This window comes from Erpetoichthys calabaricus, chromosome 7 (genome assembly GCF_900747795.2).
Source record: "Erpetoichthys calabaricus chromosome 7, fErpCal1.3, whole genome shotgun sequence".
Classification (NCBI taxonomy): domain Eukaryota; kingdom Metazoa; phylum Chordata; class Cladistia; order Polypteriformes; family Polypteridae; genus Erpetoichthys; species Erpetoichthys calabaricus.
Window position 1 is genome coordinate 190,115,237 of NC_041400.2, and position 16,885 is coordinate 190,132,121.

Below are 16,885 nucleotides of genomic sequence, written 5' to 3' on the forward strand. Positions count from 1 at the left end.
ATAATTTGGATGGATGGTCTTCTGTTCCCTTTCCAAGTTGGAGTGAGAAAATAATGGAGATAGTGGGGGATATGGCATATAAAGAATAGTCATTTCACTATTAAGTTGGGTGACAGTGTTCTCTAAAGGCTGCCCCCAGTCTGGACACCAACAGGTCTACACCGGACATGTATTTCTGAAACATGGCCCTGTTCCTCAGGGGCTGCCAGTGGGCACTCCTAGAAGAAGATCTTACTCCTTTATAGAGTGTCAGCTTGGCCCAAAAGTGCTGTCCGGTTGTAATCCTATGGCACTGGAAGTACCCCCGGGTCAAGGATAAAACAGGCCACCTTACCACACCGCTAGAGTCAAAGTTGGGAGGAAGAGGACAACGTTCGCTAACGAGACGAGACAGAAAAGGACTGCTTATAATATATTGTACTGTGTTGGACTGACCAGGAAGCCTATTAAGGTATGGTTACATAATAAATTAATTTTATTGTGACCTGTCTATGGAAGCTGTGTCTGGTGTTTGGGGCTCTGAGGCACCCCCTACTGGCCACAACATATTGTTTCACATCACTGATACGTTTTCACATGCCACAACTTCTGTTTGATTATAACTGTCATCACTTGCCTAAAGAATTAACCTTTTTCTGAATGTGACCAGGAAAAGCTAATATTAGGACTTAAAACCAAGCTGTATACATACACAGTGTATTTTTTGTACAGTGAATTCAACAAGTATTCTGATTCATTCACTGTTCTCACATTTTGTTATGTTGCAGGATCACTTAAATTCATTTCTTCCCTCATCAAACAACACTCAATATCCCAGAATTACAAAGCAAAAACAGTATTTTAGAAATGTTTGCCAATTTATTAAAAATAAAAACTGTAATATCACATTGACACAAGTATTTAGACCATTTTCTATGACTTCTGAAACTTGTCTCAGGTACATCCCCGTTCTATTGGTCCTCATTTAGATATTACTACGTTTTGTTTGGAGCCAACCTGCCATCAATTCAATTGACTGGATTGATTAGTAAAAGAAACACAGAAGGTCCCACAGCTGAGAAAAAACCAAGCCATGAGGTCGAAGCAATTGTTGGCAGATCATAGAGATAGGATTTTGTCGTGGCACAGAGCTGGAGAAAGCTACAAAGAACTTCCTACAGCATTGAAAGATCCCAGCAGCAAAGTTGCCTTCATAATACTTAAATGGATGATGTTTGGAACAACAAAGATTCTTCATAGAAACAGAGACTGGTGTACAAGGGTTAGGGTTAGGGCTAAGGAGAAGGGCCTTGGTAAGAGAGGTGACAAAAAAAACCCAATGGTCACTCTGAACTCCAGAGAACCTGTGGAGAGATGGAGAAAACTTCCAGAAGGCCAGCTATCACTACACTGCACTGTACTGCACTGCTCTCTACCGATCTGGACTTTATGACAGAGTGGCCAGATAGAAATCACTCAATGGTGAAAGACACATAAAAGCACACATGGAGTTTGCAAAAAGACACCTAAAGGGCACTCAGACTGTGAGAAACAACTGGCATGCTGACTTGGATGGACCCTTACTTGGGTATGATGAAACCAAGATTAGGGTCAAATCTGGAGGAAACCAGGCCCCACTCACCACGTACGCAATACCATTCCAATGGTGAAGCACGGAGGTGGCAAATAATGCTGTGGGGTTTTGTGTCAGACTGGAAGACTAGAAGGGGTTAAGGGAAAGCTGAATGGAACAAAATACAGAGACATCCTTAATGAAAACCTGCTCCGGAGTGCTCTGGACCATGGACTGGGCTGAAGGTTTACTTTCCAATAGGACAATGACCCTAAGCAGAAAGCTAAGACAACAAAGGAGTGGCTTTGGGACAACTTTGGGAATGTCCTTGAGTGGCCCAGCCAGAGCTTAGACCTCAAACGTCTGTGGAGAGACCTGAAAATAGCGGTCTGCCGGGGGTCTCCATCCAGCCTGAGAGAACTTGAGAGGATCTGCAGAGAAGAATCGCAGAATGTCCTCAAGTCCAGGTGTGTGAAGCTCGTCACGTCAGACCCAAGAAGACTGCAGGCTGGAATGGGTACCAAAGAGGCTTCAATGAAGTACCAAGTAAAGGGTCTGAATACTTACTTAGGTCAATGTGAGACTGCAAGTTTTTACTGTTAATAAACTTGCAAAAAAAATTCTAAAATTATGTTTTGGATTTGTCATTCTGGGGTATTATTGCATGATGAGGGAAAAAATTAACTTAAATAATTTTAACACAAAGCTACAACAGAATAATCTATGAAAAAGTGAACGGGTCTGACTACACTGCATACTGCAAGAAGTTTCACTGTTTATACTGCGACATTACCCTTTGCGTTGTATTTTATTTTTATTATTTTACTTGTAATGACTGTGGAGTTCGCTGTGGAAGTGTGTTTAATAAAAATAAGAACTGGATTGAAGTTATTTGGTTAGATTTTCGCACCAGAAGAGCACTGCATGGGGCGTTGCCAGCTTTTTAAATACGTCTCACATGTCATAATGTGTTAAAAACACAAAGCAGAGCAAAAATGAAATATGCAAAACAACATGCAGGTAGAAACACTTCTAGTAATACATCATTTTATAAGTCAGTTGTTGTAGCATTGATTATATTAATAACATAGCTGCTATCGTACTCATGAGCACCATAAGGGCTCTAGTGAATGTAATGCCCCACTGTTCTAGTGGTTGGCGCTGTGTTCTAATTGCTTTTCTCATCCTCCCACTGCAGACCAGATGACTGACATCTCTGACATCACTTCTGCCGCCTATCTGCCTGGACCCACCTCTTCCTGTCGGAATGACATTTGACTGAAAGTTCAGCCATTTTGAAAACAGTTCACTTTGGAAATAGCGTCTGAATAGCCATTTTTGCAATTATTGCTCATTTTCTTGTTTCTGCTGCATTCCAATTACATAGGGTCTCAAGGTGGGTGTTGTGGTCTGTCTGATCTCTTACACTGCTTATTAAATGTCCTAACGCAGAGACCAGCCAAAGAAGATCATTGAGATTTACAATTGTAATAAAACCAGAAGATACTTCAGCCCTTAAGGACTACTGACGGGCACACAAATTTAACATAGATAGATAGATAGATAGATAGATAGATAGATAGATAGATAGATAGATAGATAGATAGATAGATAGATAGATAGATAGATAGATAGATAGATAGATAGATAGATAGATAGATAGATAGATAGATAGATAGATAGATAGATAGATAGATAGATAGATAGATAGATAGATGTTTCAAATGAGGTTTTTCTTATTGATGCAGTTTTATTAATGATTATCCTTAACTCATCAGGATAAGAGAACATGTGACAAAGGCAATACATGTTATAAATGAAATATTTCAATATTACTAATAGAAAATTTGCCGAAAAATTACCAATCAGAATTACAGGTTTCAGAAGATGATTGTTTTTTTTTGTTTGTTTCTATAAACCTTATTTTTATTTAATAAAAGCTCTCAATATGAATAATAAAGTGACTTAACAATATGCATTTATAACTCATCCATTCATTTACAAGACATTAGTAAAACTCAAGGGGCGAATTATATTTTTAAATTGGATTAGCAACACTTGTTAATAAAAAAAAGGAGAATAACTAGCAGCCAGACACTTTTAATGAGCATATCAACAAAATTGCACTTTATTTAATACTCCAATGAAGCAAAGTCCATGATGATTTCAAATTACCAGTAGCAGCATAATCATGTCATTCTTAGGATACTTTTAGCAATTTTGCATTTTCCCAAACAATAACAGAATTCATAAGAGATGAAGCAAAATGTTTAATAACTGTAATTGAAAAGGATGAAAGCATCTAACCTCATATCCTTTGGATTTCTTCTCCAATACTGAGGTGCCAAAGAATGTCATTGCTTTTTACCCATCCAGTGTTTCCTAATGATTTCTGCTCATCATACTGAGGACTGATCCATTTCACTTTACGATAAACTAAAGTTATGGAAGACACGGGGTGGCTGGCATCCCGGCTTGGATCAATGCTACCTTACCCAGCTAGGAGGCCATGATAAAGGAACGGTAGAATGATTTTGCCTCCCGGGGACATTATTTCCCCCAGCACAATAGGTGGCACCAACTCTCTGGAGGGTTTTTGTGAGCACACATGCAGTGCTACATGGGAGTTGTAGTTCCAGTTGGCAGCCCTGCAAGACTACATACACTGGGGATGCCAGGTGGAGCTGGTGGGTGAAGCTGTACCCAGTTTAGAGAAGTTTCACTTGATCTACTGGAAGTGCTTTCTGGAAGCAGCGTGGTGGCATCTGAAGTACTTCCAGATCCGGCATAAAAGAAACGGCACTGCTTCACCCAGTGTAAGGAAGGACAAAGCCTGCCAGGAAGAGTGGAAGTGAAAAGTCTGAAGAGAAAGTTCATTGTTACAAGTGGTGCTGAAAAAAGAAACCTTTGTAAACGGGACTGTATTAATAAAAAGTCTTTACTTGTACTGGAAATTGTGTCTGTGAGTTTGGGGTGTGGCTACGCCCTCATGCTGACCACACTAATTTAGAAATAATTTTAAAATATATTTTAAAACGTCAATTTCAAGTAAAAAAAACAAATCACTCATTTATTGATCCAGGTTAGACTTCAGCTCCCCAAAACCATTTCAATGATGTTATGGTTAGCTGTTAATCACAAAGCTGTAACAAAAAGGACAAAGTGCAGCACAGGGAGAGTAGATTCCAAAAGTACCGAGACCCCTTCACTTTCTGCACCTTTTATTCTAACACATCAATCTAACTAAATTACCCATAATGACAAGCATTTTCAGAAAGGTTTTTAAATGTATTTAAAATCAAAAGCTGAAATCTCTCATCCTTAGAAGTATTCAGAACTTTTGCTGTGACACTCCAAATTGAAATTCAACAACCCATTAATAACAAAGTGAAAAGATGTTTTCAGAAAGTTTTGCACCATTACTAAAGTAGTTCTAGGGTGTTGTACCGTGTTAGCCATTATGGATGTAATGAGAAGTCAAGCAAAATGACACCTTTTATTGGCCAACTAAAAAAATTACAATATGCAAGCTTTTGAGACAACTCAGGCCTCTTACATCTTGCCTGAACAACAACAACATTTATTTCTATAGCATGTTTTCATACAAATGACGTAGCTAAAAGTGCTTTACAGGATGACGATAGAAAAAAGAAAAAATATAAAAGTAAAATTAGCCAATTCTAATTAACAAAGAGTAAAGTAAGTTCTGATGGGCAGAGAAGACAGAAAAAAAAAAAAAAAAAAAAAAATCTGCCCCCACTAGGCATTCTACCTCACATAAATGACCTCAATCAGTCCTCAAGAAGAAGCCTGAGTTGCCTCGAAAATTTTCATATTTTATTTTTTTTTAGCCAATAAAAGGTGTCATTTTGCTCGACTTCTCACTAGGATACTTAAGAACTTGGAAGTGTGTAACAACATCAAAGCATATCAATGCCCATCTGCAGAAATATATTTGAAAATATATATATTTGAAAATAAACAGTGTAGAAAATTGTATTTTGGTTAACTGTATGATATTTGTCATATAACATAATGTTCTGAGAATGTCCAGAGTAAAGGATGCAATATAAGAAGTAACTTAACTAATAAATGGACAGATATTGTTGGTTAATCAGTTATATTTTGGTTTCTATGTTTTAATAAATCTGAGCCTTTTTATTTACTAAATCTGTAATCTATAAAATTTATACTTGTATTTTGTCTGAGAACTTTTCACAGTGTTCTGCGCCTGCACTCAGTATAAAGTACTATGAAAAACTAAACCAAAATTTAATTAAATTAACCACAAAATGAATATTTCTTCCAAAACATAAATACAGAGCACTGCAACAGTCAATTCTCTCTTTCTCTAGTAATTGACTAATTAAAATGTCTTCTCAGACTTTGGCCAAAAATCATGCTGAAACGGTGCAAACCTGGAAACCTGCAGTCCCAAAAGAAAAAGACGCTGGCAGAAATAATACGCTAGGAAGCATCCACACCTCTCTGCAACTATCAATCTCATTTGTGCAAAATCAAAAAAACATAAACAACATGTCAAAGTTAAACAATACAAATGGAGAATCCACACGAAAACCGTCCAGTTGTCATAAAATGTTAAACGTGCAAGACACCTTAGATAAAAAATATTTTAAAATTTCCCTTTGAACTCATAAACGATCACATGTATCGTTGCAAATTACTTTTTTTTTAATTAAATTCCTAGACATATCCAGTCCACAAACCTTTGAAATAATTTTTACAATATATAAAATAACACCACATGAACCTGAGCAAGCAACTTAACCAGCCAGGACTCCAGTGCAAGAAAAATGTAAATCTGTAAGTTCTGCACTTTTGATTTGTGTGTCACTTTATGTGTTTTTTATTGGATACAAGTTCATTAGGAACAGACGGTCTCTAAACAGTGAAGGGTGAGCACACATACAGTGCCATGCGTAACGTCTGAGACAAAGATACCTTTCCCCTTGATTTCCCCCTCTGCTCCACAGTTTACAAATCAAACAGTTCTGACTTTGTGATTAAAGTGCACACTACAGACTTTGATTTAAGGGGATTTGCATGCATTTTGGTCACACACCACATTTTCTACATGGTCCCCCCATTTCAGGTCATTTCAGGGTATGCAAAAACTAACAAATTCCTAATACGAGAAATTGTATAAGGTGAAATAAAGAACAAAAAATATATATCTATATATATAAAATCCCTATGTGCGTCCAGGTGTCCGTGTGTGTGTGTCTTCTGGTGAAGTGCACATGCGTGGGGCACGGTGCTATGCGCGATATTACTGTCAGAGAAAGTTAGAGTCGTTTTACGGAAATACAAACCAGTACTACTGCGAGAGGAAATTAAAGGTACACAATACAGTGACGCATATTACAGCCACATACAAGCCAGTATTACTGTCAGAGGAGATTAAAGGTATATTACCGACGCGCACGCCTGTATTACCGCCAGAGAAAATTAAAGGTATATTACGGACGTACGGACGTACAAGCCAGCGGACGTACAAGACGGTATCCTTCAATAAGGGCGCGCACAAAAAGGCGAGCCTCAAAAGGACGACCTCAATTGGGCGCAGCGAATAAAGGCGCGCATAAATAAAGATCTGCACCTGTTGCTCTTCACATATTCCAGAGCCATTTGAACTAAATTATCTACGCGCCCTTATTGAATAGAGCCGTACAAGACAGTATTACTGTCACAGAAAATTAAAGACACACAACACACGGCGGCAGCCCACGAAGAACGGTCAGCTCAGCAAGTAAACATCAACAAAAGAAAGACTGAAAGAAAGAAAAATATGACCAACAAAAAGAATGAGGTCAAAGTCCCTTGCCATTTAATATAGACTGTTCCTACTAATGTTTATGCACTACTGTGAATTTCCCATTGGGATTAATAAAGTATCTATCTATCTATCTATCTATCTATCTATCTATCTATCTATCTATCTATCTATCTATCTATCTATCTATCTATCTATCTATCTATCTATCTATCTATCTATCTATCTATCTATCTATCTATCTATCTATCTATCTATCTATCTATCTATCTATCTATCTATCTATCTATCTATCTACTGTTCTAGCGCCCGTTATTGAAACGGGCTAAATGACTAGTATATATATATATTTGGGACACAGCAATGGCAGGTCTATTAAAGCTGTCATCATATTTAGGACTTTGTCACATATCCAAGCATGCAATGACTGCCTGAAGTATGCAATTCACAGGTGCTGAAGATCTTCTATGGTGATGTTCTGGCAAGCCTCTAATGCAGCCATCTTCAGGTCCTGCTTGTCTGGGGGGCTTGACCCTTGTGTTTTCTCTTCAGAATATGGAAGGCCTACTAAATTGCACTTAAATCCGTAGACTGGTTTGGCCATTCCAGAATTAGAATTTTTTTTAGCTTTGCAAATCTCCTGTGTGGCCTCAGCAGTATGTTTCGCTCATTATCTTCTTGGAGGATGAAGAGCCGTCCAGTGAGTTTGGAGACATTTACGGGAACTTGGGCAGATCAGATGTTTCTACACACCTCAGAATTCACTGTGCCGCTGCCATCAGCATTTACATCATCAGTGAAGTGAAGGGTACCAGGACCTGTGGCTGATATACATGGAAAAGCCATAACACCCACAGGACACCGCCATGTTTAACAGATTAGGTGGTCTGCTTTGGATCTTGGGCAGTCTCTTGTTGTCTCCACACTTTGCTCTTACCATCACTCTGATGAGGTTCATCTTTGTCTCGTCTGTCCACAAGACCTTTTCCCAGAATTCTGCAGGCTCTTTGAAGTCCCTTTCCACAAACTATAATCTGGCCATCTTGTTTTTGTTGTTAAATAGTAGCCTGCATCTTGCAGTGCGGCCTCTGTGTTTCTATTCAAGAAGTCTTCTGCTGATAGTCGCCTCTGACACACACACATTAGCTCCCTGAAGACTGTTTCTGGTCTGTCACACAGATATTTGGGGCTTTTTCTTGACCATAGTGAGGATTCTTCTGTCATCAGCAGTGGAGGTCTTCCTCGGCTCACCAGTCCCTTTGTGATTACTCAGCTCACCACTGTGTTCTTTCTTCCACGTGATATTCTAGACAGTTCGGTCATCCTAAAGTTTCATCGATGACTCCAATTCCCAGCCTCATAATGGCTTCTTTGATTATCATTGGCTGAGCTCTTGTCCTCAGGTTGAATAATGGCAACTACAGACTCCAAAGGGTAGAAGCAGGCCAATGTATCTTATGAAGCCATTAAATACACATGAGGAAACACAAACACCTGTGACGTTACGGTGCCCTGAAATGGGGGGACCACATAGAAAATGTGTCGTCATTTCTACATGGTGAGACTGAAATGTCTGCAAATACCTTTAAATGAAAGTCTGCATTGTTTGATTTGTAATTTCAACTGTGGAGCAGAGAGGAAAATCAAGGAACAAAAATGTGCCTTTGTCCCTGGGGGGCACTGTAAATCATATATATACATTTTTGTATAAAATTTTTATTGAAATACAAAACAAACACTTTAAAGGGGAACATAAGCTATTCAGATGGGAACTGCAATAAAGGAAAGATGCCATGCTTAGCCCCCCCAATTCCCCCAGCCTTCCACCCCATAACACAACAGAACCTGCTAAACTAAAATGAATAGCGGCAACAAAAGAAAATCAGAGCCCATGAGGACCAGCAATGGAGGGAAAAGCACATTAAAGAGAAGAAGAGCTAAAGGTTAGGGCTGCGGCCTGGACCTGGGTGTATCCGCTCACGGACCAGCATCACCACATCTGTTCACTTACCAACATAAGACCCAGATGCCCCTCTGATCCTTGAATGTCATGACGTGTACCTGTTACACTGCAGGTTCGCTTGATATTCTAATTCTTGATTTGTACTCGGGCTAAGTAATAACAAAGTCCGGTCGCTCATGTAAGTTACTCAAAAAAGAGTACAGCACAGGCTGTTTTATGGCAGCTCTAAAATAGCGGATTAAGGTAAAACGAATAGGTTTGAATTCACACAGAAAATTAAAGTTAGGACTAACGTAAATAACAAAAACAAATGGAGGGATTTGTACAATTAAAGCCCTAGGATTTTGTGACATTTGAAAATTGAATCAGTTTGTCACTTCTGATAAATATTACTCTTTATTAAGTTTTTTAACCAGCTAATGAGGCAAATAAAAATATTATAAAACTTACAATAGCAAATGTAACAAACCTAACCGAGGGATTCTCTGACATCCACATTTTAAAAGCATATTGTTGCAAAAACTGCTTTAAAGGGTTTGTCCACATTGTCTCGGAATTCAAATTCAACAGTACAGATACAATAACGTTCGATTTATTGCATTTTGTGCATTGATCTTAAACAGTGTTACTGGAGAGAAAATTTAAAAAATAAATTTGGAATGTGCACATAAGATAAATCAATTAATCTACGATGACGTCTATGTTGAAACCCCCCCCCCCCCCAGATTATAAAATTCCCCCCATTTCTTGTTGCACTGGAGGAATCCCCACGTCTATCACACATTAAAATTTAAGCCCTGCACTGTATTTTGATATTCATGAATGCCTATGCTAGTCTACTTACTACTGGATGGATATACAGTGATCCCTCCTCAATCGCGGGGGTTGCGTTCCAGAACCCCCCGCAAAAGGTGAAAATCCGCAAAGTAAAAACCATATGTTTTTATGGTTATATTTATATTTTCATGCTTGGGTCACAGATTTGCACAGAAACACAGGAGGTTGTAGAGACAGGAACTTTATTCAAACACTGCAAACAAACATTTGTCTCTTTTTCAAAAGTTTAAATGTGATCCATGACAAGACAGAGACAACAGTTCCATCTCACAATTAAAAGAATGCAAACACATCTTCCTCTTCAAAGGAGTGCGCGTCAGAAGCAGAGAATGTCAGAGAGAGAGAGAAAAGCAAACAATCAAAAATCAATAGGGCTGTTCGGGTTTTTAAGTATGCGAAGCACCGTGCGGGAAGCATATCGCGTGACAAAGCAGCCGCAAGTAAGCCCAGCAAGAAAGGGAGCAATGTGAAGGTAGTCTTTCAGATGTTTTTAGAGGAGCGTCCGTATCCTCTAGGAGTGTGAAAAGCCCCCCTGCTCACAATATATTTGAGGAGTTTTGTTTAATATGTAATACGTGCTCTGATTGGGTAGCTTCTCAGCCATCCGCCAATAGCTTCCCTTGTATGAAATCAACTGGGCAAACCAACTGACGAAGCATGTGCCAGAAATTAAAAGACCCATTGTCCACTGAAACCCACAAACCAGCGAAAAATCTGCGATATATATTTAAATATGCCTACATATAAAATCCATGATAGAGTGAAGCCGTGAAAGTCGAAGCGCGATATAGCGAGGGATTACTGTACCAGCATTTGAAAGTTGTTGTTAAAATTAGTATTTATATTTTACTAGCTGTCTCCCTGTGGCTCCACCCACGTAGTAGTGAAACAGGACTAACTTTAAAAATCAATAAACAAATGGGTATCGCTAGCCAAGCGGAAGCAAGGTACGATCCAACCCGTGGCCAGAGGTAGACCGATTCGAACGGATGCTGGCGCGTGAGTGAGGAGGGCCTCGCACCGCTCCCCACTCCTGACATCACGCTTTCCCCTCCCCTTGGCCCGCAGCCTTTGTCTTGGATTTGTGCGAATATATCGCTCCTGCAAGCAAACTATGATACTTAGTGCAATGAGAGAAGTCGCAAAATCAACCGGAATCCATCCATCCATCCATTTTCCAACCTGCTGAATCCAAACACAGGGTCACAGGGTTCTGCTGGAGCCAATCCCAGCCAACACAGGGCGCAAGGTAGGGAACCAATCCCGGGCAGGGCGCCAACCCACCGCAGGACACAAACACACACTAGGGACAATTTAGGATAGCCAATGCACCTAACCTGCATGTCTTTGGACTGTGGGAGGAAGCCAAAGTACCCGGAGGAAACCCACACAAACACGGGGAGAACACCCAAAGGGGTCCCCTTACTGCGAGGCAGCAGCGCTATCACTGTGCCACCGTGCCACCAATCAACCGGAATGTTCAAGCAAATTATAGAAAAAAACCCGATCTAAATCCGTTCAGTAGTTCTCTCATGAAAAGCAGACAGACATACAGACAGACGTTGGATTTTATATATATATATATATATATATATATATATATATATATATAGAGAGAGAGAGAGAGAGAGAGAGAGATACTGTATTATACAAAAAGGCACAATATTGTTTAATTAAGTAATGAAGGTACTATTAATAAAAAGCCATTGCATGGGATTTCTGTTTTTGCTGTGGTATCAAATAAGTATCAAGTATTGTGAAATTGCACTGGCTTTGATGTTGAATACAAAAATTGTGGTACTGTGACGTCTCAAGTCATGACAGACAAAAAGTTAAAGTATAATCTTCCTCAGATTAAAAATATAACAGCAGGACATGTCACTTACAGAGATTCTCAGATGAATCTGTACTTATGGGGTATATTGATGAGGGGATGAGACAGAGGAGAAGGGTCAGGGGGAGAACTTTGAGAACTGTCTGCAACTTAACATCAGCAAAACCAAGAAACTGCTTATTGAGCTTTGTTTCACCAAAGAGCCTTTATGTCAGACACTATTCAGGGAGTGGATGTACAGGTGGTCCACTCCTACAAGTACTTAGGGGTCCATATCAATTACAGGCTGGCCTGGTCTCGGAACATACAGAAACTATAGAAGAAAGGGCAAGTCAGGCTGTTTTGTTCTTGTGAGACTACATTCATTTAATGTGGGAAGTGATATCCTTCACATCCTCTATAACGCTATGATGGCCAGTGTGGTATGCTGGGCTGGTAGCATCACTTCAAAAGAGGCCCACCAAATTAACAAGCTAATTAAAAGGGCAAGGCTCAGTTATAGGACATACTCTGAACCCCCAGAGGTTGTGGAGGAGGAGAGAATGAAAACAAGACTGAGTGCCATTATGAACAAAGCTGCACATCCTCTCTGTGACAAAAACACTGAGAGCTTTCTGCCAACAGATCATTTTGGCAAAAGTGTGTCAAGAAACCCTACGGGGCCCCTTTATACCAACAGCAATACGCCTGTATAAGCACCTCACTGGGCCTGGGACTCACAAGGCAGAAGGTTTCCTCCTTTTTAAAATTTTCTTCTTTTTTAGCCATTCTAGTGTGTGTTCAGACCATAATGTATGGATATTTATTTATTTTTCTATGTATGTATTTATTTAAGAGCTTCTGTAAAAAGCCAAATTGCCCTCTGGGGCAATATAAAGATCTGTCTATCTATTCATATAAACTTTATACTTTCTTCTGTACGGAATAACATTCACCATGCCCATTATATCAAGTAAATTTACTAAAACTATGCATCGTAAGCATCATCAGTTGCCTGCAAGACCTCTAGACATGTTTCTGAGTAATATTAAAATTCAAAACTCACTTGCTGTGGCTTTCGTCGACCTCTTTGAGTTGTTCCTTAAGAGTCCTGAAGTTTGTCTGGAGCAGGTGCAAACGATCTTGGCGTCTCTCATTAACTTGTCGTAGTTCTTCGTTCTCCTCATTCTCATAAAAAAAAAAAAAAACAAACAAGTTTTTCAATTCTTAGTTACTGCTGAATATAAAATGCAAGAAGTTACAGTCACAAAAAAAAAAAAAGGGAAACGAAAATCAGGAGAAAGGAAATCGAGATGTGAGAAAATGAGTGCAAGCTCAAGAAATGTTGACTAGGACTCTATAAGGGTTTGTGACACCAACACTGCAAATGCAAACAAGCTGTGAAGGGATGTCCAGATCTGCTGAATAAATAATGGAGCAGTGAAGAGGGAAAACAGATAATAATTATTATATTTTTTTTTACCAACATTTATTTTAAATATTAAAGAAATAGTATGTGCTTACATTAGCAAACATTCAATAACACTAATATTAATATGTTATTTGATTTTATGTGATGTGCGCCCAGGTACTGGAATGACCGGCTGTTAAAAGAAAAAAATTGGGGAGCCAACAGGGTCATCCTGTTTAAAAAGTAACAAAAATAAACAAAACAAACTCTAGGCTCAGTTTACGTGAGAGCTCAATCCAGTGGGACACTCTTGTCAAAATGCTGCCTCCTTCTGGGAAGCCAGTATTATTATGGATGGGGTACCAGAAAGGGTGGGGTCAGTTGCCCTAACTGGGCAGGTTCTCAGTGCTGCAAGGAGAGAAGGAGAAAACAATGTTAGTGATAGCTAATTAAGCACCATCCCAGCTGGGTAAAGCCTCCATCTACTGTGTAGTGTCCATCCATTACAGCCTTCTAACCGGGCCAGTAATCACCCTTAAGCCCAGTTGATATGCCAATCCATCCCTTAGGGCACTTATAATATATTTACTTTGTCACACATGTGAGTCTTGAGGACAGCTTAAAGGCTCTGGTGGTGGTAATTCCTCACCAATCTGCAGGGTGTTGCTCTATACTAATGCCTTTTCTCTTCCTCCCTCTACAGACCAGATGATTGACAGCCATACCACCTTGGACACCACTTCTAGTGTATGTCCACCTGGACCTGTCTCTTCCTGCCTGGCCTGTACTTATCCGGAAGTTTTGCTATCTTGGAGCAGTCACTGAAGACTTTTTTTGACATTATAACGCATGTATACTTTGTGTTTATATTCAATGATATAGGCTTTGCTTGTGGGTGCCCTCTTTATGTTTGTTTGTGTTTTTCTTACTATTATATATATATATATATATATACATATATATATATATATATATATATATATATATATATATATATACAGTGGTGTGAAAAACTATTTGCCCCCTTCCTGATTTCTTATTCTTTTGCATGTTTGTTACACAAAATGTTTCTGATCATCAAACACATTTAACCATTAGTCAAATATAACACAAGTAAACACAAAATGCAGTTTTTAAATGATGGTTTTTATTATTTAGGGAGAAAAAAAATCCAAACCTACATGGTCCTGTGTGAAAAAGTAATTGCCCCCTTGTTAAAAAATAACCTAACTGTGGTGTATCACATCTGAGTTCAATTTCCGTAGCCACCCCCAGGCCTGATTACTGCCACACCTGTTTCAATCAAGAAATCACTTAAATAGGAGCTGCCTGACACAGAGAAGTAGACCAAAAGCACCTCAAAAGCTAGACATCATGCCAAGATCCAAAGAAATTCAGGAACAAATGAGAACAGCAGTAATTGAGATCTATCAGTCTGGTAAAGGTTATAAAGCCATTTCTAAAGCTTTGGGACTCCAGCGAACCACAGTGAGAGCCATTATCCACAAATGGCAAAAAACATGGAACAGTGGTGAACCTTCCCAGGAGTGGCCGGCCGACCAAAATTACCCCAAGAGCGCAGAGACGACTCATCCGAGAGGTCACAAAAGACCCCAGGACAACGTCTAAAGAACTGCAGGCCTCACTTGCCTCAATTAAGGTCAGTGTTCACGACTCCACCATAAAAAAGAGACTGGGCAAAAACGGCCTGCATGGCAGATTTCCAAGACGCAAACCACTGTTAAGCAAAAAAGAACATTAGGGCTCGTCTCAATTTTGCTAAGAAACATCTCAATGATTGCCAAGACTTTTGGAAAATACCTTGTGGACTGATGAGTCAAAAGTTGACCTTTTTGGAAGGCAAATGTCCCGTTACATCTGGCGTAAAAGGAACACAGCATTTCAGAAAAAGAACATCATACCAACAGTAAAATATGGTGGTGGTAGTGTGATGGTCTGGGGTTGTTTTGCTGCTTCAGGACCTGGAAGGCTTGCTGTGATAGATGGAACCATGAATTCTACTGTCTACCAAAAAATCCTGAAGGAGAATGTTCGGCCATCTGTTCGTCAACTCAAGCTGAAGCGATCTTGGGTGCTGCAACAGGACAATGACCCAAAACACACCAGCAAATCCACCTCTGAATGGCTGAAGAAAAACAAAATGAAGACTTTGGAGTGGCCTAGTCAAAGTCCTGACCTGAATCCAATTGAGATGCTATGGCATGACCTTAAAAAGGCGGTTCATGCTAGAAAACCCTCAAATAAAGCTGAATTACAACAATTTTGCAAAGATGAGTGGGCCAAAATTCCTCCAGAGCGCTGTAAAAGACTCATTGCAAGTTATCGCAAACGCTTGATTGCAGTTATTGCTGCTAAGGGTGGCCCAACCAGTTATTAGGTTCAGGGGGCAAATACTTTTTCACACAGGGCCATGTAGGTTTGGATTTTTTTTTCTCCCTAAATAATAAAAACCACCATTTACAAACTGCATTTTGTGTTTACTTGTGTTATATTTGACTAATGGTTAAATGTGTTTGATGATCAGAAACATTTTGTGTGACAAACATGCAAAAGAATAAGAAATCAGGAAGGGGGCAAATAGTTTTTCACACCACTGTATATATATATGAGAATAGAAGAGAACATGTTCATAATAAATAAACTGTACACCCAATACCACCCCCCCTCCTGATCACACTGACTTCGCCATCTCCACCACCCCACATAATTTTTTGCTATATATTGCCTTTGATTCTTCTAAGTCTAAGCATTATCCTCTGATGAAGACCCCTGGCACGGGTTGAAAGCTCAGGAATAAAAACTACTTTATGATACGTGATTCTTTTTTTTCTCCCTTTGTGGATCTCCAGCTGCATATTTTATATATATATATATATCTATAATAATAAAAGGCAAAGCCCTCACTGACTGACTCACTCACTCACTGACTGACTGACTGACTCATCACTAATTCTCCAACTTCCCGTGTAAGTGGAAGGCTGAAATTTGGCAGGCTCATTCCTTACAGCTTACTTACAAAAGTTAGGCAGGTTTCATTACGAAATTCAAAGCGTAATGGTCATAACTGGAACATATTTTTTGTCCATACACTGTAATGGAGGAGGCGGAGTCACGTATCGCGTCATCACACCTCCTACATAATCACGTGAACTAAAAACAAGGAAGAGATTTACAGCACGAGTCACACGCGGGAACGAAGGTAAATGACGTTAATTTTTGACTGTCTTTTAATACTGTGTAAGCATACATATTAACACATGTACAATTAAACGTGTGCATTTACGGGGTGATTTCTCAGGCTTAAAAGATCACCTTTTATCAAACGCGGGAACAAAGGTAACTGACGTTGTTCACTGTCTTTTAATACTGTGTAACCATACATATTAACACATGTGCAATTAAACGTGTGCATTTACGGGGTGATTTCTCAGGCTTAAAAGCTCGCCTTTTACTAAAAAGGTAAATGCAAAACTATTTCAATCAGTTTATTGAAA

The 16,885-nt window shown here is 39.3% G+C and overlaps 1 protein-coding gene across 1 annotated transcript in view; it reads right to left on the reverse strand.

Annotated features, from left to right (window-relative positions):
- Positions 1-16,885, reverse strand: part of cntln (centlein, centrosomal protein) — a 515,615-nt gene that overhangs the window by 219,112 nt on the left and 279,618 nt on the right. The window contains exon 12 of the mRNA XM_028805853.2: positions 13,026-13,147. Coding sequence (XP_028661686.1) covers positions 13,026-13,147 — 122 coding nt within the window. The remainder of the gene's footprint in view (positions 1-13,025; positions 13,148-16,885) is intronic.